Below are 23,467 nucleotides of genomic sequence, written 5' to 3' on the forward strand. Positions count from 1 at the left end.
ATTATGTCATCTGCAAAAAGTGACAATTTAACTTCTTCATTCCCAGTTTGGTTACCTTTTATTTCTTTCTCTTGCCTGATTGCTCTGGCGTGGACTTCCAAAACTATGTTGAAAAGCAGAGGTGATAGGGGACAGCCCTGTCGTGTTCCTGAACATAGAGCAAAGGGCTTCAGTTTTTCACCGTTAATTATGGGATTAGCTGAGGGTTTGTCACATAAGGCCTTTATGATGTTAAGGTATTTTCCTTCTACATCTTTTTTATTGTTTTAATCATAAATGGATTCTGTTTCTTGTCAGATGTTTTTTCTGCATCTATTGATATAATCATGATTTTTGTCCTTTATTTTGTTTATGTGGAGTATCACCTTGATCGATTTGCATATGTTGAACCTTTCTTGTGCCCCGGGGATGAACCCCACTTGGTTGTGATGAATAATCTTTTTAATGCATTGTTGTATTCGATTTGCTAGAATTATCTCTAGGATTATGGCTTCTGTATTCATCAGAGCTATTGGTCTGTAATTTTCTTTTTTTGTCTTATTCTTATCAGGTTTTGGTATCAGGGTACTATTGGCCTCATAAAATGAGTTAGGGAGTACTGCCTCTTCTTCAATTTTTTGGAAGAGTTTGTGCAGGATTGGTATTAGATCCTCTTTGAAGGTTTGGGAGAATTCACTAGTGAAGCCATCTGGTCCCGGACTTTTAATTTTGGGAAGGTTTTGGACGACTGATTCAATTTCATTACTGGTAATCGGTCTGTTTAGTTTTTCCAGTTCTCCATGGTTCAGACTTGGAAGGCTATATGTTTCTAATAACTTGTCCACTTCTTCTAGGTTACTGAATTTTGTGGCATATAATCCTTCATAGTATTCTTGGATGATCCTTTGTATTTGTGGCATCCGTGGTAACATTCCGTTTTTCACTTCTGATTTTGTTTATTTGAGTCTTTTCTCTTTTATCTTCCCAAGTCTAGCCACGGGTTTGTCAATTTTATTAATCTATTCAAAGAACCAGCTTTGTCACATTATTTTTTTCTATTGCCTTTTTGTTCTCTATTTCATTTAGTTTTGCTCTGATTTTTATTATTTCCTTTCTTCTGCTGACCTTGGGTTTCATTTGTTCTTCTTTTTCTAGTTCTTTAAGGTGTAATGTGAGGTTATTTATCTGGGATTTTTCTTGTTTCTTGAGATAGGCCTGTAATGATATAAATTTCCCTCTTAAAACTACTTTTGCCGCATCCCAGAAATTTTGGTAGGATGTATTTTCATTCTCATTTGTTTCTATATATCTCTTGATCTCTTATTTCTTCTTTGACCCAGTCGTTCTTTAAAATTATGTTATTTAATCTCCACATATTTGTGTTTTTTTCTTCTTTCTTTTTGCAGTAGATATCCAATTTCAAAGACTTGTGATCAGAGAAAACGCTTGGTATGATTTCAATCTTCTTAAATTTGCTGAGGCTAGTTATATGTCCCAATATATGCGCTATCCTTGAGAGTGTTCCATGTACACTAGAAAACAATGTGTAGTTTGATGTTCTAAGATAAAGCGCTCTATAAATCTCAATTATGTCCATTTCATCTAATGTGTCATTTAGGGCTGATATTTATTTATTTTCTGTTTGGATGATCTATCCATAGCTGTCAATGATGTATTTAGGTCCCCTCCTATAATTGTGCTTTGGTCAATTTCTCTGTTTAGTTCTGTTAGTAGTTACTTGGTATATTTTGGTGTCCCTAATTGGGGGCATAAATATTGATGACTGTTATGTCCTCTTGTTTTATAGTCCTCATTATCATTATGAAATTTTCATCATTGTCTCTTGTTACCTTTTTTTATTCTGCAGTCTGTTTTATCTGATATCAGTATAGCTACACCTCTTTTCTTTGGATACTATTTGCCTGGACTGTCAATTTCCACCCTTTCACTTTGAGTCTGTATTTGTCCTTGTAGCTGAGATGTGTCTCTTACAGGCAACGTATGGTCGGGTTAGTTTTTTCATTGAATCTGCTAGACTGTGCCTTTTTATTGGTGAGTTCAGTCCATTTACATTTAGGGTGATTATTGATATGTGAGGATTTCCTATCATTCTATCTGGTTTTCTGGTAAGTCTGTGTCTCCATTGTTTCTTTCCCTTTTTGTTGCTGTCTATTATTTCAGTGTGGTGGTATTCTATGATTTCCCCCTGTGTTTCTTCTTTTATTATGTTATGTATTTCAGTTCTGGGTGTTTGTTGAGCGGTTACCATTAAGTGTATGTAAAAGCCAGTTTCACATTTAGAGTATTCCATTTTCTTCAGAATGCTTACCTTCTCCATTCCCATATTCCGATTCAGGCACTTACACCCCCTGTTTTATGTTTTTGTTGTCAAATATTATCCCAATTTATGGTGGTCGCACAGCTCACTTCAGTATTTCCTGTAATGCAGGTCGTGTATTAGAAAATTTCCTCAGCTTTTGTATGTCTGGAAAGGTCATTTTTCCTCCTTCATTTCTAAAGGATATCTTTGCTGGATATATTATTCTTGACTCATAATTTTTCTCTTTCAATAGTTTAAATATTTGAGTCCATTTCCTCTTGATTTGTAGAGTTTCTGCTGAAAAATCTGATGACAATCCAATGGGCTTTGCTTTGTAGGTTATCATTTTATTTTTCCTGGCTGCCTTGAGGATTCTTTCTTTGTTGTTAATTTTTGACAATTTCATTACAATGTGCCTTGGAGAAGACCTGTTGGGATTGAGGTAATTAGGTATTCTATTTGCTTCTTGGATTTGAGGATCCAGTTCTTTCCACATTTATGAAAGTTCTCGTAGACTATTTGTTTTAATATACTTTCTGCTCCCTTCTCCCTTTTATTCTCCTTCTGGTATGCCCATTATTCTTATATTTCGCTTTCTGATGGAGTCAGAAAGTTCTTGTAGAGTTTTCCCATTTCTTTTAACTCTCAAGTCTCTCTCTTCTTCCATCTGTGTCATTTTCAGAATTCTGTATTCGATGTCGCTGATTCTCTCCTCCATCTCGTCCACTCTACTACCTAAGCTGGCTATTTCATTTTTCATTTCTTTTATTGAGTTCTTCATCTCCAGAAATTCTTTGGTTCTTTTTTTAAATTTCAATCTCTTTGGGGAAATGTTTATTTTGTTCTTTGATTGTGTTTCTGAGTTCATTAACCTGGATGTATGTGTTTTCTTGCATCTCGTTGAGTGTTTTCCGAACTGCAATCTTGAATTCTCTGTCATTGAAGTCACACATTTCCATGTCTGGAAAATTTTCATTTTCTTTCTAAGCTGTCTTGTTACCTTGGTCATTCATGACAATTAATGAATAATTATTTTCTTTCCAGGCATCTACGGAGTGGGTTCTGCAACAGGTTGATAGAAAGAGGTATTTCTTTTGTTTTCTAGTGGTATTGGTAGAATGTTTATTTTCTCTCTGACTGCAGCCTTTTATTCTCTCTCACACTGTAGTGTTATATTTTCTCTGCACTGTTCCAGCTTTTTACACAATGGGGGATCCCTGGAAGGTGGGCTTTTCCTCTGTGAACAGTTCGCCTCTATCATATGGCATCACCTCTGTGGGGGGATTTGGAGAGCGTCTGAAGATCCAAATCTTTTCCTACTCCCGAGTCAGAGCCTGTGTGTTTCAGCTGCTCTGTTTCCTCCTCCAGATATCCCCCTAGGTAGGCTCAGACAGGGGTGGGGTGGGTTGTGAGAGGTGGCCCAGAGCAATGGCGGTGACCACCACCACAGCTGGTCCTTTACCCAAGGCTCCCTCCCCTTTGCCGGAAGAAGTTGGACTGTGAGTCTGTGGCTGTGGGCCACAGTTCTCAGAACTCCAAATATTCTGTTCTTTTGGCCTGGCTCTGCTACTGTTCTGCTTCTAGCATTGGGAGTTGGGGAGGGGGCGGCTAGGCTCAGTGTCTAAGCCTTCCATCCTCTGCTAGGCAGTGAGGGCTTAAACCGCCGTTTTCACCTTCTTCCCTCAGTCTTCGCTCCAAGGTCTCTGCTGAGAGTGTTTGCTTCAGCTATTTTATATGCTGATCCCTCAGACGGGACTGTGGGCCATAAACAGAGAGCTAGCAGCCCGAGTTCTTCCCTCTCCTGCTACTGCAGTAGTGCCGGAGTGCAGTGAGCTCGGATGTCTGAGCTCTGGTCTGTGTCCTGCACCCGCGCAGCCGCATCTCTGCATTTTCCTCTTCCCACTTCCCTCTTCTACTCGCCCAATTTGCCCACCTTTAGATGATTTCAGTTGGGTACTTATTAGTCTTGCTTTCCTGCTATGCAGGGAGTCCTTTGCAGAATTATAGTTCTTCAGTTTTTTGCAAATTCCAGGGGAGATTTCAAGAGGCTCACCTCATGCCGCCATTCATATGCCATAATCGAAACTGAACAATTTCACATTTCTTCTAAGTTATGTATATTGAGTAGGATTAGTTTGCTGCTAGTCTTATGAAATTATAGATTACCAAAATACTCATATATAAATGTATACACACAATACATCTTCTAAAATCATCATAAATTATATTTTGATTATCTATTTTATGGATTATTTTTATCAACACTATATAGAAAGATAGTCACATAGTTAAAAGTTTATGTATTATATTAATTGCATTGACATCATAATTGTTTACCTGAAATATACATTACTCCTCCATACACAGTTCCAGCATGGCCATAGTGGGGCTCACTCATTTTGGCTACATAGGTCCATTCATTTGTTCTTGGATTGTAACATTCTACAGTAGCTGTTGTTAAAAGAAAGAAAGAATAGAAAAAAAAGAAAGAGTAGAAAAGAAAATGATTCATAATTTCAAATTTAGCAATTAATTATTTTTCCTTTTAAGTAGAACAGTAGTAATATGCAAATAACTGAAGCATAGCTATTGTAGATATGGGACATTTTCTGGGGTCTAATATTAATTATTGAGATTATAGTAATCTGAACCTTTAATGCATGCTACATTGGACTAGATACCTAATGCAATTATGCAACACATTTTTGCCAGTGCAGAAATCACTAGGATTTCTTTTCTTCTTGTATCTTATTACACCTTTATAATTTGACCTTTCTCCCACTTTTTACTCCAAAAATGTGGGAAGAAAAGATGAAAAAATCACAAGGAAGAAAAACATTTCAATTTTAGCCTTTCATATTGATACATTATATAAGAAAAAAGGTTACTAAATGTGAAGCAAAATTTTAAGTTGAAAATGAAAGTATGCACACCGCTTGTGTATGTTCTAATGCATATTGCTTTATTTCATACCCAGACTACAAACAGGACACTAACAATAATTTTTCTACATGTATACATTAAAGCCAATAGTCTATACATACCCAACATTGTTGCAGCCAGTACTTCTCTTAATTTGAGATGATTAGCAGCATAATATGAAGTTAAGATTTTTATTAGGGGTACTGCTCTCAGTAATTTATCATCTTTAACAAAATTCTTTGGAGAAGTGACATCAACTTATTTAACTATCAATTTATTACAACCTCAATAATATAACCATAACTGTCCAGACTGTGAGCCTTTTTAAAAATGCAGACAGATATAAGACTGTTATGAGAACTCTGGTTAAAAGCACGAAGTTTAGATCAACTTGAAAAATTTATAAAATTTATTGCAGACACTGCCAGATGCCAACCCAATTTCTTGTTTCTCCCAATCCTGCTTTTTTGCTTACTAACAGAACCACAACTCTGCTCAGGTAAGTGCTGTGCCAAACAAAATAAAATTGAAATTAGCAGATTCCCTTGAAGCTGGAGTTGACCATAATATACTTCTAGGCAAAGAAATGGAAGAAGACTACTGGGTATGGCGATTTGATCAATCCACGGGAATAAGGTTTTGTTACCTGCAGCCAAACACAATTCTGACTGATGAATCATCCGTTCAACAGAGTTTCCTATTAAAAACGGATAAAGAAGTTGTGGTATATATATCCAATGGAATACTATTCTGCCATAAGAAAAGATGAAGTAGTAACATTTGTGACAACATGGATGGATCTTGAGATTATTATGCTAAGCGAAATAAGTCAGACAGAAAATGTTGAGAACCATATGATTTCACTGATAGGTGGAATATAAAACTGAAAACAACAAAAGAACAAGACAAACAAATGAGAAACAAAAACTCATAGACACAGACAATAGTTTAGTGGTTACCAGTGGGTAAGGGGGAAAGAGGGTGGTAGATAAGGGTACAGGGGATCAAATATATGGTGATGGAAGGAGAACTGACTCTGGGTGGTGAACATACAATGTGAGATGATGTATTACAGAATATAGATGATATATTACAAAGTTGTACACCTGAAATCTATATAACTTTATTAACAATGGTCACCCCAATAAACTTTAATTAAAAAAATTAACATGAGAACAGACAAAAGTAAACAGATTTTCTACTGTACAAGGTTGGACAATTATGTTCACAAACTCATCCTGGAAAAAGTGCTGCATAGCTCATTGCTGAATCACTACGGTAACCTTGGAAATACTCCCCTTGGGAAGCTATGCACCAATGCCAGCACCTAGTTCATGCTTCAAAGCAATTTTGGAACTCTTTTTCTGGAATGGACATCAGAGCTATTATCATGTTACACTTGATGTCCTGAATGTCATCAAAATGTCTTCCTTTCAATATTTCCTCTATCTTCAGGTAAAGAAAGGAGTCATTGGAAGACAGATCAGGTGAGTAGGGAGGTTGCTCCAATACAGTTATTTCTTTACTGGCTAAAATCTCCCTCACAGACAGTGCCTTGTGAGCTGGTGCATTGTTGTGATGCAAAAGCCATAAATTGTTGGTGAAAAGTTCAGGTAGTCTAACTTTTTCATTCAGCAACTCAGCACTTCCAAACATCAAACTTGGTTAACTGTTTGTCCAGCTAGTACAAATTCAAAATGAATAATCCCTCTTTTATACAAAAAGGTTAGCAGCACCATTGCAGCAAGTCCTCGAAGTTCATTGTCATACCTCGTATTTAATAATTTCACTTCTTCATCAAATTCACTATGTGAAGTATTCTAACAACACCTATATTATACCACTTCATTTGCTTTTATTGACTCCCTTTTCTAATTATATGGATTTGAGCTTTCAGTCTTATTTCAAAGGCTTTTACTACTTTCATTTTGATTTACACTCTTGTTAGTTTTGTTCATTAGTTCAGGCTTGGACCCCTACTAACTTTGTTTCTTCTAAACTCTTCCATCAAGTAGCAAGATTCAGCAAAATCTTTCCCCCAAATAAGGGGAACATTTTCCAACAATTAACAACAAGCTAAAACTGCCACATACTCCAATATTGTTTTTTAGTATTTGCGGTCACTGGATGTCTTCTTTAATGTGCATTTCCATTTGCCTTTAACACGAATTTTCACATATTTGACAAACAAACTCCTACTGAATGTACTTTATTATCTCTCTCTCTAAGCTTGTAGAGAATCTAGTATATTGATTGGTACTTGGCATCAGCAAAGAAATTAATGGTAGGGGTTTTCACTGATAAAAAGGTAGTATAATCACACACCTTATCAGTAAAGGGGTTTTAAAAGACTAGCAACTTCTTCTTTTCCATGTATTTGATGTCAAAGACAGGTTTTACTTTATTTCTATGTGATTCTTAAGAACTCGGCTTTGAACTTTGAAATTTCTAGAGTGCAACAGTCTTTCCTTATGTCTTATACAATCGGTTCTAATCCACTTTCTATTAGCTTCCTCTTATTCTTTTTATAGTGAAGCTAGACGTTGAAATATCTTTATGATTTTAAAGTTTTCCTATGTAGAAAGACAATGATGTTCTTCTGTCACTGAGTTAATTGCATTTTTTCCTAATAGAGGTTATAAGAATCCATCTATATATACACCTATACATGTATTATACATCTACATCTATACATATATATCTTATACGAAGCCCCTAAGTATAAGATGGTTATTAACCACCAATAACATAATAACTAAACTATAGTTCATCATTTGTAAATTTATATTCTTCCACCTAAATAATCCATGTGCATTAGCTCTTCCCATCATTTAATCTCTATTTTCTTCATGCAGAATTGCTGTCATTAGTAAAATCAGTATCATTTAGCTTTAAAGTAGAATATAGCTAACTAAAAATGTATATACAATGTCTGACAATTACGTTCATGAACTTGCCACTGTGTGCTTACATTGGCAACACTGTACAAACACCTCAGTAAGGTTTCATAACCTTGGTATCAGAGTCTCACAGCTGTGTTTGTGTCAACGTGTGGCGGTGTCTTGCTGAGTGACGTTCATTATTGTTGCTGTGTGTTTTTGTGTGCCATCACGAGAATGTCTGAGCTTGAATTAGAGCAACGAACAAACATTAAGTTTCTTGTTAAACTTGGCAAGAGTGGAAGTGAAATCAGGGACATGTTAGTCCACATTTATGAGGATAATGCCATGAAGAAAATGGCAGTGTACAAATGGATTAAATGTTTTTCTGAGGGGAGAGAACACGCCACTGATGAAAAGAGGTCAGGACAGCCAATAACCAGCAGAACTGACAAAAACATTGCAAAAATTCATCAAAACATGCATCAAAATTGTTGGCTGACTATGAGAAGCATAGCAGACCAAGTAAACATCAATAGAGAATCAGTTGGAAAAATCTTAACTGAAAATCTTGGCATGAGAAAGGTGTGTGCAAAAATGGTCCCGAAGGAACTCACTGATGAACAAAAGCAAAGGAGGGGCATAGTTTGCCAAGACCTTTTGGAGAGGCAAGACGACGTTTTGGGCCATGTTATCACTGGTGATGAAACATAGGTGTATCAATTGGACCCTGAAACAAAGTGTCAAAGTGCACAATGGTCCACAGCCAAAAAAGTTCTGTCAGTCCAAATCAAGAGTCAAAATGATGTTGCTAACTTTTTTTTATATCAGAGGGATTATTCATTATGAATTTATACCAACTGGACAAACAATTAACCAAGTTTACTATTTGGAAGTGCTGAAAAAGGCTGCGTGAAAAAGTTAGACCACCTGAACTTTTCACCAACAATTCATGGCTCTTGCATCACGACAATGCACCAGCTCACACGGCACTGTCCATGAGGGAGATTTTAGCCAATAAAAAAGTAACTGTATTGGAATACCCTCCCTACTCACCTGATCTGGCCCCCAATGACTTCTTTCTTTACCTGAAGATAAAGGAAATATTGACAGAAAGACATTTTGATGACATTCAGGACATCAAGTGTAATATGATGACAGCTCTGATGGCCATTCCAGAAAAAGAGTTCCAAAATTGCTTTGAAGGGTGGACTAGGTGCTGGCATTGGTGCATAGCTTCCCAAGGGGAGTACTTCGAAGGTGACTATAATGATATTTAGCAATGAGGCATGTAGCATTTTTTCTAGGATGGGGTTGTGAACTTAATTGTCACACCTGGTATTCATGCCCTTATTTCTGTTTTCAATATTTACAAGAATAGTGCCAATAATTTTGATAGTGGCAGGGGACAAGGGGTGATGCAAGGCAAGGAGTTGCACCCACAAAGCAGTGGTTCCATTATTGTCTATGAGCGGTGGGCACTGTAATGAGGTAACTGGGAAAATCTAGAACAAGAGTCAGGCAAACTATAGTTAGGAAGTCAAATCCAGTATGCAATCTTCTGTATGGCACTCAAGATAAAAAATATGAATGGTTTTTACATTTTTAAAGAGTTGGGGGGGATCAAAGAATATTTTGTGACATAAGAAAATTAGATGCATTTCAAATTTCAGTGTTCATATAAAGCTTTATTAGAACACAGCCTCACCCATTTTTAAAATAAGTTTTCTATAGTTGTTTTGCTTAGTTATGAAGAGATCTTCATAACTGAAAATATTTACTTTCTGGCTCTTTACAGAATTTTGCTGACCCCTACTCTAGAAAATCATCTTCAGTAGTCTGGTGGCCTGGTATTTAAATTAGGGGCACTCTCCAATTTAAGAATTACATTTAGGTTGGTTGTTTCACATATTTCACCAGGAATCTTATTTTCTTGGATGAGTCCACTTGAGTCCAGAATCAGTCCCAAGGGATGATATAAAATTTACTCGTTCTTTGAGATTGGGAAAGAGATTAGGCCTGAAGAAAACCATTTGGACAATGATGGCTCCTACAGAAGGTAAATGGGCTCTAGAATCCTAAAGTGCTAGTTGGTGATGTGCTGTTTATTAAAGAATACCCCAAATCCATTAAGGGATATGGAGGCATTTGATAAATTTCAGCAAGTTTCTTGTACATATATTTGAAAAAAATCTAATATGTTTTTAATAAGTTATTTCATTATTTGCAAACTTGATTTATTAATATTTAACTGAAGTGAAAGATATCCTAGCTGTCATATTTATCTTCAATATAGAAAACCTCAATGGAAGATCGATTGCTTATGACATAACTTTGAATGATGCCAGAAATAACTGACTCCTTTTTCACTTAAGTGACAGCTACTCTAAGCTTCCCCTAGGTTCCCATTATACCTGGTGTCAAAGTAAAGCAACGTTTCTAAGGAATTATATTTCATCAATATGCCAGGCTCATATACACATACACTAGTAGTATCATTTTGATGTACTATGGGCTTGGGTCCAAGCACTCCATGAAAGGATTTTAAAAGGCCAAATGCATTAAAATGATCTAAAATGTCTTGCAAATGCTGCCACTGTTTTCTTTCATAATTATATATAGGCAATGGTTATTGTGTGTATGAAGAATAAATGATGTACTGGCACTAATGCAATGAACCTATCAAATTATTAAAAGGCTCTCCCATCAATCCTCTTTTCCTGACACTCATTCCTACCCCCTTCTTTATTTACAGAAGCATATTAATATGTCATCATAATCAGTTAAGATGGGAATATTAAGTTATTACAACAAATGTGTGTGTGTGTGTGCGTGTGTGTGTGTGCATTTGTGTATGTGTGTAGGGGTTGGTTTCCATTAAAAAAAAAAGCAACGCTTATGGAGCAGGAGAAAAGTTAAAAACCCAGCCTCTGGCTGGAATATTCAGAAATAAAAGCAAGAGTTTCTTTAGAACCAAAATCTGCTATTATGCAGAAACAGTGGGCCCTAGAACCTGGAAAGGGCAAGTGACACATATACTTTTCTTATTTACACAGAGAAACATTAACAGATAAAATTCAGAAGAACTCATTGATATTGTTCTTTTGGGAGGTAATCAGGGCAGGTTATAGCAGGCTTAGTTATCTCAACAATAAAGAATGTGACAAGATGGGACAGTTGACTTCTTGCTCCCTCTAGGATACAACATAGGAGGAACGCTAAAGGAGTGGGGTTGCGTCTGGAAAAAAATTGAAGCTCCTCATTTCTTGGTTTTATGTAATGACTCTTTTTGTCCTGAAGGATCTCCTGGAATCAAGACTTTCACTTTGAGTGCACTTAATAAGTCAATCACATAAATTTTAAAACAAACTTACAATATATTTTAACTTAAAATATTTACTACAGATTGGATTTGCTGGGAATATTGATTTTAAGTAAAGCAATCATTTTCTGTAATAGTTTAGCTACATACATATTAAAAAAGATAATTTCAAAGGGAAAGAATATCAAATAGTTGGCCTTTAAATGTTTCTTCTCACTTTCAAGCTGAAATACAGAAGACTGTTTTTAATAAGAGATGGAGGTGATTTCTGAATGTCCTGAGCAAGGAAGCCAGCCCCTTTACCAATGGAGTAGTCTTCTTGTTCCCAATTGAATATAACATGTAAAAAGCTCAAACTAGGTGGGGATCAAGTCAGAAAAGAAAACCTCTAACTTGTAGGTTGTATGTAATGCCTGTTCTTGGCCTGAAGATTATAAATTCTCAGAAGAATTAGGACTCTAACCAATGTGAGCAACATATATTGAACTTAAGAGCTACATATTAACAGGGATGATAAAATCAACAAGCAAGTCTGGACTGAAAAATGTAGCTATTTCCTTTGAGAAAAAAAAATTCAAAATGACAATTGACTGCCAGGGTTGATAATATACAATTTGTAAACTTGTGAAGATGATCTTACACAAGTGGTTTTCCTAAGAAAGCACCAAGTCACTAGTTGCAGCTTGTGGGTATATCCAGACACCATAAATTTAATATAGTATAACATGAAAATAACATGTGTGGGTTGACTGACGAGACCTGAAATGGCAATTATACATTAAAGGTATTAATGCCTCAAATGCTTTTAAAAGTCTGATTATTAAAATATATTGGGAAACCTGTGTGTTTCGTAATCATGACACCTAGTCCAACAATCTGGAAAGTCTGGTCTTAGGAAAAAAGTATAATTGTGACAACAAAGGAGAAAAATTGTGGGTGGCAAAGATCAGTAACATTAAGATCATGTCACTAACAAGAAAGGGCTTGATAAGCTGAAAAGTGTAAGACTAAGAGCAGTTATTTTTGTCTCCTACAAATAGCTTATTCTCAAATCCATTAAACTACCATTTATTTCTTAGCATACTAAGGAGAATTATTCTGATAATCACGCTGAATTTATCCAAGCTAATGTCAATATTTTAAATGTCCCCAGCATTCTAGACAACTGCAAGGACTCTACAACAAAGAATAAAGCAATAGTGGTGAAAAAAAGGCCAAACAATGATTGCAATGACAGACATGTAAGGCATGATAAAAAATGTGGTCTTCCTGATTTCCCTTTTGGACAGCTATCTCATTCCAATGTTTCTAAAATAATACAATTGTATTTTCTAGTATTTATCTACATTTCAAAAGTATTATTACGTTAACTGTACATGCGACCAATCTTAGATTAGGACAAAAAAAGCGACCATCCAATAAAGCTCAGCCTACAGTGAAGAAAACTGTTTGGTATTTCACCAAGAAAGAATGATTTTTAAAACTAATAGTTGATTTTGGCTCTGGAAAAGGGGAAAAATGGCGGCGTGAGGTGAGCTGTTGTAAAGCTCCCCTGGAAATTACAACTAATCAAACAACAAAAACTCCACAATGACTCCCTGCAGAGCAGACAGGCAAGACGAAGAGGCCCACTACCAAAATCACTTACAGGTGGGAGATTCGCGAGAGCTGGGGTAGGAGGAAAGGGAGAAGTGCAGAGACGGAGCAGCGCAGTCACAGGACGCAGACATAGCTCAGTGCTCCGAGCTCGCTGCTTCCCGGAACTACCACAGCTGCGGGACAGGGAAGAACTCGGACTGCTAGGGCACCGCTTATGGCCCACAGGGCTGAGGGGGCAGCATATAACATGGCTGAACCCAACGTTCACGGCAGAGACCTCGGAGAAAAGACTGGAGGAAGAAGGCTGAAAACGGTGGTTTAAGCCCTCACTGCCAAGCAGAGAACGGAAGCCTTAGGCACTGAGACTAACCGCCCCCTCCCACCCTCCCAGAGCTCGCCCCGCCCCCACCTGCCCAATGCGAGAAGCGGAACAGTAGCAGTGTCAGATCAAAACAACAGAAAATTTGCTGTTGTGAGAACTGTGGACTGCAGACACAGATTCGCAGCCCAACTAGTTCCGACAAAGGGGAGGGAGCTGTGGAAGCAGGACCAGCTGTGGTGGTCTCCGACAATGCTCTGGGCCACCTCTCACAACTCACCCCGCCCCTGACCCCAACTATCTGGGCCGATCCCTGCAGGAGTAAACAGAACAGCTGAAACATACGGGCTCTGAATCAGGAGCTGGAAGAGCTTTGGAACATCAAAAGATCTCGGCATACCCACCGGGACACTGCGCCCTCTGACCTAGACGAACTATTAACAGAGGAGAAACCCATCTCCCAGGGAATCCCTCCATTGTTTGAGAAGCTGGAATAGTGCAGAGAAAACATAGCACTACCGTGTGGCAGAAGAAAAATAAGCAGCAGTCAGAGAAAAAATAAAACATTCTACCAACAAGTACTGGAAAGCAAAAGAAACACCGCTTCCTATCAACCTGTTGCAGAAGCCACTCCTGTAGATGTCTAGGAAGATAAATAGTAAACCAGTAATTGCCATGAGTAACCAAGGCAACAAGATAGCTCAGAAAGAAAGTGAAAAATCTCCAGAAAAGGCATTTAAAGACACAGAAATATGTGACTTAAATGACAGAGAATTCAAGATTGCAGTTCTGAAAAACTCAACGAGATGCAAGAAAACACGGATAGGCAGTTAAATGAACTCAGAAACTCAATCAAAGAACAGCATGAGCATTTTACGAAAGAGATTGAAATTTTAAAAAGAACCAAATAGAATTTCTGGAGATTAAGAACTCAATAGAAGAAATTAAGAATGAAATAACCAGCTTAGGTAGTAGAGTTGACCAGATGGAGGAAAGAATCAGTGACATCGAAGATAGAAACCTGGAAATGACACAGATGGAAGAAGAAAGAGACTTGAGACTTAAAAGAAATGAAAGAACTCTACAAGAACTTTCTGACTCCATCAGAAAGAGCAATATAAGAATAATGGGCATACCAGAAGGAGAAGAAAGAGAGAAGGAACAGAGAATATATTCAAACAAATTGTCGATGAGAACTTCCCAAATTTGTGGACAGAACTGGACCCTCGAATCCAAGAAGCAAATAGAACACCTAGTTACCTCAATCCCAACAGGCCTTCTCCAAGGCACATTGTATTGAAGCTGTCTAAAATCAACGACAAAGAAAGAATCCTCAAGGCAGCCAGGGAAAAGAAGACGGTAACTTACAAAGGAAAGCCCATTAGATTATCATCAGATTTTTCAGCAGAAACTCTACAAGCCAGGAGGGAGTGGAACCAAATATTCAAACTATTGAAAGAGAGAAATCATGAGCCAAGAATAATATATCCAGCAAAGATATCCTTTAGATATGAAGGAGGAATAAAGACCTTTCCAGACATACAGAAGCTGAGGGAATTTTCTAATACACGACCTGCACTACAAGAAATACTAAAGGAGGCTATTCGACCACCATCAACAGGGACAATTTGTGGCAACCAAAACTCAAAAAGGGGAGAGTAAAGGCCTGAACCGAATATGGGAATGGAGAAAGTAAGCGTGCTGAAGAAAATGGAATACTCTAAATATCAAACTTCCTTTTACATAAACTTAAGGGTAACCACTCAAAAAAATCCAGAACTGAAATATATACTGAAATAAAAGAAGAAACAGAGGGAAACATCATAGAATACCACCACACAGAAATAATAGACAACAACAAAAAGGCAAAGAAACAATGGAGACACAGCCTTACCAGAAAACTAAAGATAGAATGACAGGAAATCCTCACATATCAATAATCACCCTAAATGTAAATGGACTGAACTCACCAATAAAAAGGCACAGAGTAGCAGATTGGATCAAAAAACTAAACCCAACCATATGCTGTCTCCAAGAGACACAGCTCAACTACAAGGACAAGCATTGACTCAAAGTGAAAGGGTGGAAATTGACACTCCAAGCAAATGGTAGCCAGATAAAATCAGGTGTAGCTATAATGATATCAGATGAAACAGACTTCAAGGTGAACAAGAGACAAAGAGGGATATTTCATAATGGTGAAGGGGACTGTACAACAAGAAGACAAAAGAGTCATCAATATTTATGCCCCCAATCAGAGAGCACCGAAATATACCAAGCAACTACTAACAGAACTAAAGGGAGAAATTGACCAAAACACAATTATACTAGGGGACTTAAATACATCATTGACAGCTATGGATAGATCATCCAAACAGAAAATAAATAACGAAATAGCAGCCCTAAATGACACATTAGATGAAATGGACATAATTGACATTTATAGAGCACTTCATCCTAAAACATCAGACTATACATTCTTTTCTAGTGTACACAGAACATTCTTAAGGATAGTCCATATATTGGGACATCAAATCAGTCTCAACAAATTTAAGAAGATTGAAATCATACCAAGCATATTCTCTGATCACAAGGCTTTGAAATTGAATATCAACTGCAAAAAGAAAGCGGGAAAAAACACAAATACATGGAGATTAAACAACATACTATTAAAGAACGACTGGGTTAAAGAAGAAATTAGAGGAGATATCAAAAGATACATAGAAACAAATGGCAATGAAAATACATCCTACCAAAATTTTTGGGATGCAGCGAAAGCAGTTTTAAGAGGGAAATTTATCTCATTACAGGCCTATCTCAAGAAACAAGAAAACTCCCAAATAAATAACCTCATGGTACACCTTAAAGAACTAGAAAAAGAAGAACAAGTAAAACCCAAGGTCAGCAGAAGAAAGGAAATAACAAAAATTAGAGCAGAACTAAATGAAATAGAAAACAAAAAGAAACCAGAAAAAATTAATGTGACAAAGAGCTGGTTCTTTGAAAAGATTAACAAAATTGACAAACCCTTGGCTAGACTTACTAAGATAAAAAGAGAGAAGACACTGATTAACAAAATCAGAAACAAAAAAGGGGAAGTTATCACGGACACCACAGAAATACAAAGGATCATCCAAGAATACTATGAAGGACTATATGCCACCAAATTCAACAACCTAGAAGAAATGGACAAGTTCTTAGAAACATATAGCCTTCCAAGGCTGAACCATGAAGAACTGGAAAATCTAAACAGACCGATCACCAGTAACGAAATTGAATCAGTCATCCAAAACCTTCCCAAAAGCAAAAGTCCGGGACCAGATGGCTTCACTAGTGAATTCTACCAAACCTTCAAAGAGGATCTAATACCAATCTTGCACAAACTCTTCCAAGAAATTGAAGAAGAGACAGTACTCCCTAACTCATTTTATGAGGCCAACATTACCCTGATACCAAAACCTGGTAAGGACAGCACAAAAAAGAAAACTACAGACCAATATCTCTGATGAATACCGATGCAAAAATCCTAAATAAAATTCTAGCAAATCGAATACAACAATGCATTAAAAGATTATTCATCACGACCAAGTGGGGTTCATCCCGGGCACAAGGATGGTTCAACATACAAATCCATCAATGTGATACATCACATAAACAAAATAAAGGACAAAAATCATATGATTATATCAATTGATGCAGAAAAAGCATTTGACAAGATACAACATCCATTTATGATTAAAACACTTAATAAAATGGGTATAGAAGGAAAATACCTTAACATAATAAAGGCCATATATGACAAGCCCTCTGCTAATCTCATAATTAATGGAGAAAAACTGAAGCCCTTTGCTCTACGTTCAGGAACACGACAGGGATGTCCCCTATCACCTCTGCTTTTCAACATAGTGTTAAAGTCCTTGCCAGAGCAATCAGGCAAGAGAAAGAAATAAAAGGCATCCAAATTGGGAATGAAGAAGTTAAATTATCACTCTTTGCAGATGACATGATGCTATATATAGAAAACCCTAAAGACTCCACCAAAAAGCTATTAGAAACAATCAACGAATACAGTAAAGTTGCTGGCTACAAAATCAACGCACAAAAGTCCATTGCCTTCCTATATACTAACAATGAAATCTCAGAAAAAGAAATACAAAAAACAATTCCTTTTGCAATTGCAGCAAAAAGAATAAAATACCTAGGAATAAACTTAACCAAGGATGTGAAAGACCTATATGCTGAAAACTATAAGACATTTTTGAAAGAAATTGAAGAAGACACAAAGAAATGGAAAGACATTCCGTGCTCATGGATTGGAAGAATCAACATAGTTAAAATGGCCATATTACCCAAAGCAATATACAGATTCAATGCAATCCCCATCAAAATCCCAATGGCATATTTTAAAGAAATAGAACAAAAAAATCATCAGATTTGTTTGGAACCACAAAAGACCGCGAATAGCCAAAGCAATCTTAAGGAAAAAGAACAATAATGGAGGTATCACACTTCCTGACTTTGGCTTGTACTACAGGGCAACAATAATCAAAACAGCATGGTATTGGCAGAAAAACAGACACATAGACCAATGGAATAGAATTGAGAACCCAGAAATAAAACCACATAAATATGGACAGATAATATTTGACAAAGAAGCTAAAAACATACAATGGAGCAAAGACAGCCTCTTCAATAAATGGTGCTGGGAGAATTGGATAGCCACGTGCAAAAGAATGAAACTGGACTGCTATTTGTCACCATGTACCAAAGTTAATTCAAAATGGATCAAAGACTTAAGCATAAGACCTGACACAATAAACTGCATAGAAGAAAACATAGGTACTAAACTTATGGACCTTGGGTTCAAAGAGCATTTTATGAACTTGACTCCAAAGGCAATGGAAGTAAAAGCTAAAATAAACGAATGGGACTATATGAAACTTAAAAGCTTCTGCACAGCAAAAGAAACCATTGACAAAATAAAGAGGCCACCAACTGAATGGGAGAAGATTTTTGCAAACAGTGCCTCCGATAAGGGGCTAGTATCCAGAATATACAAGGAACTCATGCAACTCAACAACAAAAAACAAACAACCCAATTGAAAAATGGGCAGAGGACTTGAAGAGACATTTCTCCAAAGAGGACATACAAATGGCAAATAGACATATGAAAAATGCTCAACATCACTAATCATCAGAGAAATGCAAATCAAAACCACAATGAGATATCACCTCACCCCAGTCAGAATGGCTATCATCAACAAGACAAATAGTAACAAATGTTGGAGAGGCTGTGGAGAAAAGGAACCCTCATACACTGTTGGTGGGAATGCAGACTGGTGCAGCCGTTATGGAAGGCAGTGTGGAGGTTCCTCAAAAATTACGAATAGAATTGCCATATGACCCAGCAATCCCTCTCCTGGGTATCTACCCAAAAATCTGAAAACATTTAGAGATAAAGACACGTGTGCTCCAATGTTCATTGCAGCTTTGTTTACGTGGCCAAGACATGGAAACAACCAAAATGTCCTTCGATAGATGAATGGATAAAGAAGTTGTGGTATATATACACAATGGAATACTATTCGTGTAAGAAAAGATGATATAGGAACATTTGTGACAACATGGATGGATCTTGAGAGAGTAATGCTGAGCGAAATAAGTCAGACAGAAAAAGCAGAGAACCATGTGATTTCACTGATATGTGGTATATAAACCAAAACCAACAAAAGAACAAGACAAACAAATGAGAAACAGAAACTCATAGACACAGACAATAGTTTAGTGGTTGCCAGAGGGTAAGGGGGTGGGGGTGGGGGGGAGATGAGGGTAAGGGAGATCGAATATATGGTGATGGAAGGAGAACTGACTCTGGGTGATGAACACACAATGGGATTTATAGATGATGCAATACAGAATTGTACACCTGAAATCTATGTAATTTTACTGACAATTGTCACCCCAATAATTTAAAAAAAAATTAAGAAAAAAATAGGACTTTGTGGCCTCTAATACGTATCAGATTATGTAAAAGAAAAAACAATACAACTCAGTGCTTTGTAAGGAAGAATTTTAACTTGTTCAGTAAAATACTATGTGGGCTTCTAAAACGAAAAATGAGGGAACATGCTAAAATTCTGTCCAAGATTCTATTAGAATTTAAATTAGCAGAATACGTTTTATTGTTGAGCCTTCAATATGAAAGCCATACATACTGCACTAATAAACTATTATGTAACATATTGTTTTATGAGATATAATTTGTACCCTAGCCAACAATACAGTGTTTCCCTGAAAATAAGACCCGGTCTTATATTAATTTTTGCTCCAAAGGATGCATTAGGGCTTATGTTCAAGGGACGTCATCCTGAAGAATCATGGTAGAGCTTATTTTCCGGGTAGGTCTTATTTTCAGGGAAACACGGTATATGACCAGATAAGGCATAGTGTGTGTCTAGGAAAAACAGTTTTAAGTGAAACTTTAGTTACATTTTTTGTCTTTGATTTTACAGAATGGCTTATTTTATGATTTAACAAGAATTTCAGGGTAAAGAAATTAGTCTCCATGCTTAATATAAATGCACACACTTACGTAATTCACCAGCTGCATTTCGCCCACCAACTGCATACAGATATCCCTTGAGGGCACTTAGGTGGAAGAAGGTGCGCTTTTCATTTAAAGATGCAACTTGCATCCATTTATTGTACCGAGGATCAAATCTAAAGACTGTATCAACCGCTGTTTTTCCTTTTGTGTCATAATTACTCTGTCCACCAACGACATAGAGGAAATTTCCAATGACAGCAATGCCATGCTGGTACCTTGGGGCATCCATGGGGGCTAATGATTTCCATTCATGTGCCTTTTCATCATACATGCGCAATTCCTTGCTGACAACCAGCTGCTGCCTCAGCACTCCTCCTAATGTAACTAAATGAGTGGTGTCAGACCGAATAGCAGTCCTGTCTGACTGCATAACTGGCTGCATATATGGCAACATTTGGTAATTGCTGGCTTCTAAAAGGAGATTCACACAAGTATTGTCAGTTCTCATGAAATCCACAGTTTGCACGTAATTAATGAGCTCTTGTGGTGTCATCAGTGGAAATCGTATGTTCTTCATTAACTTTGCAGCAAAGTCCATCCGAGGCTCTTCCAGGCGTAACCAGCGACAGGTAGCCTTAAAGAGCTCAAGTTCAGTGCAGTGCTTAAGGCTATTACTGGAAAGCACAAAGGCCAGCCGCTCAAAAGGGAGTTTCAAGAATTCCCCAGTGCCCAGCAATGCAGGAAAATTCTTCAAGACAAAACCATTAACGTATTTATCCACTTCTGTCAGATTGTAGGTGTTGGCAATTCGCCCAACTTCGACACAATTTTCTAGAGTAACCTATTAAGCCAATAAAAAAAATTAAAACATGACTACTTTCATGACACTCACATCTGGATAACGTAAGTTCCTGTTCTAGAATAAAAGTAAATGCTGCTTTTTACGGTCCATGTAGATACAAATAAAGATTCATATCTAAGTGCATTAATGATCTAAAGAGAATTCACAAACCATCTTTACCTACTCCAGTAGAAAGGTGACTAGAACAAAATGATCATTCAGTCAGTAGGTTAGAATTTACTCTAAGAGACAAGATTATTACCTGACTGTGGTCAAAATAATCACAGGAAGTCCTCAGTATCGTCATACATTCTTGGAATTGTGGCTGAATAACATATAATGAAATTGATATAAACAAGAGTTCCTACTGCATCTCATCAACTTGGACCTGCTGTACTTTTGTGTTTTCTCTTCCTCCCCCAAAAAATACTAACAAAATTCTGGCCAGATGGAAATTTTGGAAAAATAGAGGGTTATTCTATTATGGTTTATCTCAATCCTTTTCTAAGTCATGATTCTTAAAAGTAACTCAGCTAGCAGGGCCACTAACAGAAAAGTTCTAACACAGGATTCCTAGATTTCTCTTTCATGTAAACAGACATCATTCATTACTATGATTCATTTTGATTCCTTCAAAAGTTATTGCTTATGGTAAAACTAACTCAATAGGACAATTATTCCTAGGGCTAAGTTATTTTCCACATTATTTATCTTGAAATATAAGCAAGGGAATCAATTTCAGGAAAGTTGGAATAGTTGTGTCTACATCAAATTACTCGTGGAGTTTAGTTAGTTTCTGATATCTATTACATACCACATAGTTTTCCTTAGCTGCTGTCTTACTCTTAGCATACTCTAGTTATGCCTTGGGTCAAAATGAGCCCAGAAAAATCTCCCCAGCAAAGAGTAAATTATACCAAAAATGGAAACCAGGAAAAGGAAAGAAGCTATGGAGAGGCTTCTCTTTGGCAGGAGCTCTTTTCAATGCTCTAATAACTGATTGGTCAAAAGAGAAAAGAGGAAAATAACATGAGCAAATATTATGCAAGAAAGAACTTACAAAAGCAAGTCTACCATACAAATGTCTGGGTATATATACAAACACAGAAACAGAATACAGACAAAGGACTCAAATGATTTTTCTTAATTTACTCAGGGTGTGTGTTCAAAAATATCACATACACCTCAATGATGCAACTGCGTGGTTAACAAATTGGCAGATGATTAAGAGAAAATTGGGTAATCCTTCTATTATCCTTTTCATTTAAAAGCTAAAATGAAACTAAAATATTTACTCCTCTAGTTGAAATAATAGCCATTTAAGATATAATACCACTGAAAGCTCTAAGGACAATACACCACACAAGACATAGATTTATTGCTCCAGAATTTGAACTCTTTTAAGCAGCTGATTTTCTTTATAGAAATCACCAAAAAGTTTTCATTGCTTGTTATACTTAATAGCTATGTATTGAAAAATATCTAAAACATAATTGTAACATAAAAGAACATGGAAAAAAATTAACAAATTACGTAACTTTACAAATACATTTAGTTTAACACTGTTCAATATCTTGGATTTCTAATGTGGTTAATTAATCCAATTTTAGGAGTGGCTTGTTTTTGTCTCTTAAAATTTTAAATTGTGTAAATGAAGTTACAGTTAATACCCAATTGCCCAAACCACCTCAGGTGGAAGAGCTTCCTGTTTGAGGTAATGGATCCACTTTCTGAGGCAAGTAAGAAATAGCTCTTTCCCAGAGCAAGGGAAATTTTCATTTTTAAAAATTTACATTTAATAGTATGGGTAAGCAAAAGTTGATAACATAAAAATAATTCTCAGTTGTGCAGATTCTCATCATTGATATTATTACAAATAAAAACAACAAAGAATGGGTACATTAAATAGGTAAAATGAACCATCAGTTGTTAATCACCAAATTGAAAGCATATAAAATAAGCCAAGATTAAAGATTAGATATCAAACTGTGGAGTTAAGAAATGGTATGATGGTATTTAGTTCCTTCCACATTTCCCTCTTCAACTTTATCCAATAAGAAAATGATTACTAAAATAACAGGATAAAGAAACCAAACATTTATTTAAGGGCATTTGGAAAATATTGGTATGCTCAGATACAGACCCATAGAACTGGGAAAGATCTTGACAGACAACCTAATAAATATAGATAACTACCTACTCTTTTCTTAAAAATCACCAGAGAGATGACATAAAAATGGCAGTGTAAGGTGATCTTCTTGAAATCTCCCCTGGAATTTACAAAACAATTGAACAAATATAACTCCACAAAGGACTCCCTATGCAGCAGACAGGCAAGACTAAGAGATGTGCAACTGAAATTATCTAAAGGTGGGCAAATTGGGTGAGCCAGGGAGGAGGGAGATGTGGACCCTGCAGGAGCAGGATACAGACCGAGCTTACCGCAGTAATGGGAGAGGGAAGAATTCAGACTGTTAGTGCTCCCCTTATGGCCCACAGTCCCTCGTGAGGGATCAGCATACAACACAGCTGAACCCACTGCTCACGGCAGAGACCTCAGAGCAAAAACTGAGGGAAAAAAGATGAAAATGGTGGTTTAAGCACTCACTGCCAAGCAGAGGATGGAAGACTTAGGAACAGAGTCTAGCAGCGCCCTCGCCATTCTCCCAGAGCTCAACCCCACCCTCACCCTCCCAGTGCTAGAAGTGGAATGGTAGCAGGGTCAGATCTACAGAACAG

General features: G+C 36.8%; 1 protein-coding gene across 5 annotated transcripts in view; it reads right to left on the reverse strand.

The window, feature by feature from the left end:
* KLHL13 (kelch like family member 13) overlaps positions 1 to 23,467 on the reverse strand; it is a 283,984-nt gene that overhangs the window by 12,507 nt on the left and 248,010 nt on the right. For all 5 annotated transcript variants that reach the window (XM_074323707.1, XM_074323708.1, XM_074323706.1 and 2 more), the window contains 2 exons: positions 19,933 to 20,728; positions 4,637 to 4,750 (listed from right to left, as the gene is read on the reverse strand). In XM_074323707.1, the coding sequence (XP_074179808.1) occupies positions 4,637 to 4,750; positions 19,933 to 20,728 (910 nt within the window). The remainder of the gene's footprint in view (positions 1 to 4,636; positions 4,751 to 19,932; positions 20,729 to 23,467) is intronic.

This window comes from Rhinolophus sinicus, chromosome X (genome assembly GCF_036562045.2).
Source record: "Rhinolophus sinicus isolate RSC01 chromosome X, ASM3656204v1, whole genome shotgun sequence".
Taxonomy (NCBI): domain Eukaryota; kingdom Metazoa; phylum Chordata; class Mammalia; order Chiroptera; family Rhinolophidae; genus Rhinolophus; species Rhinolophus sinicus.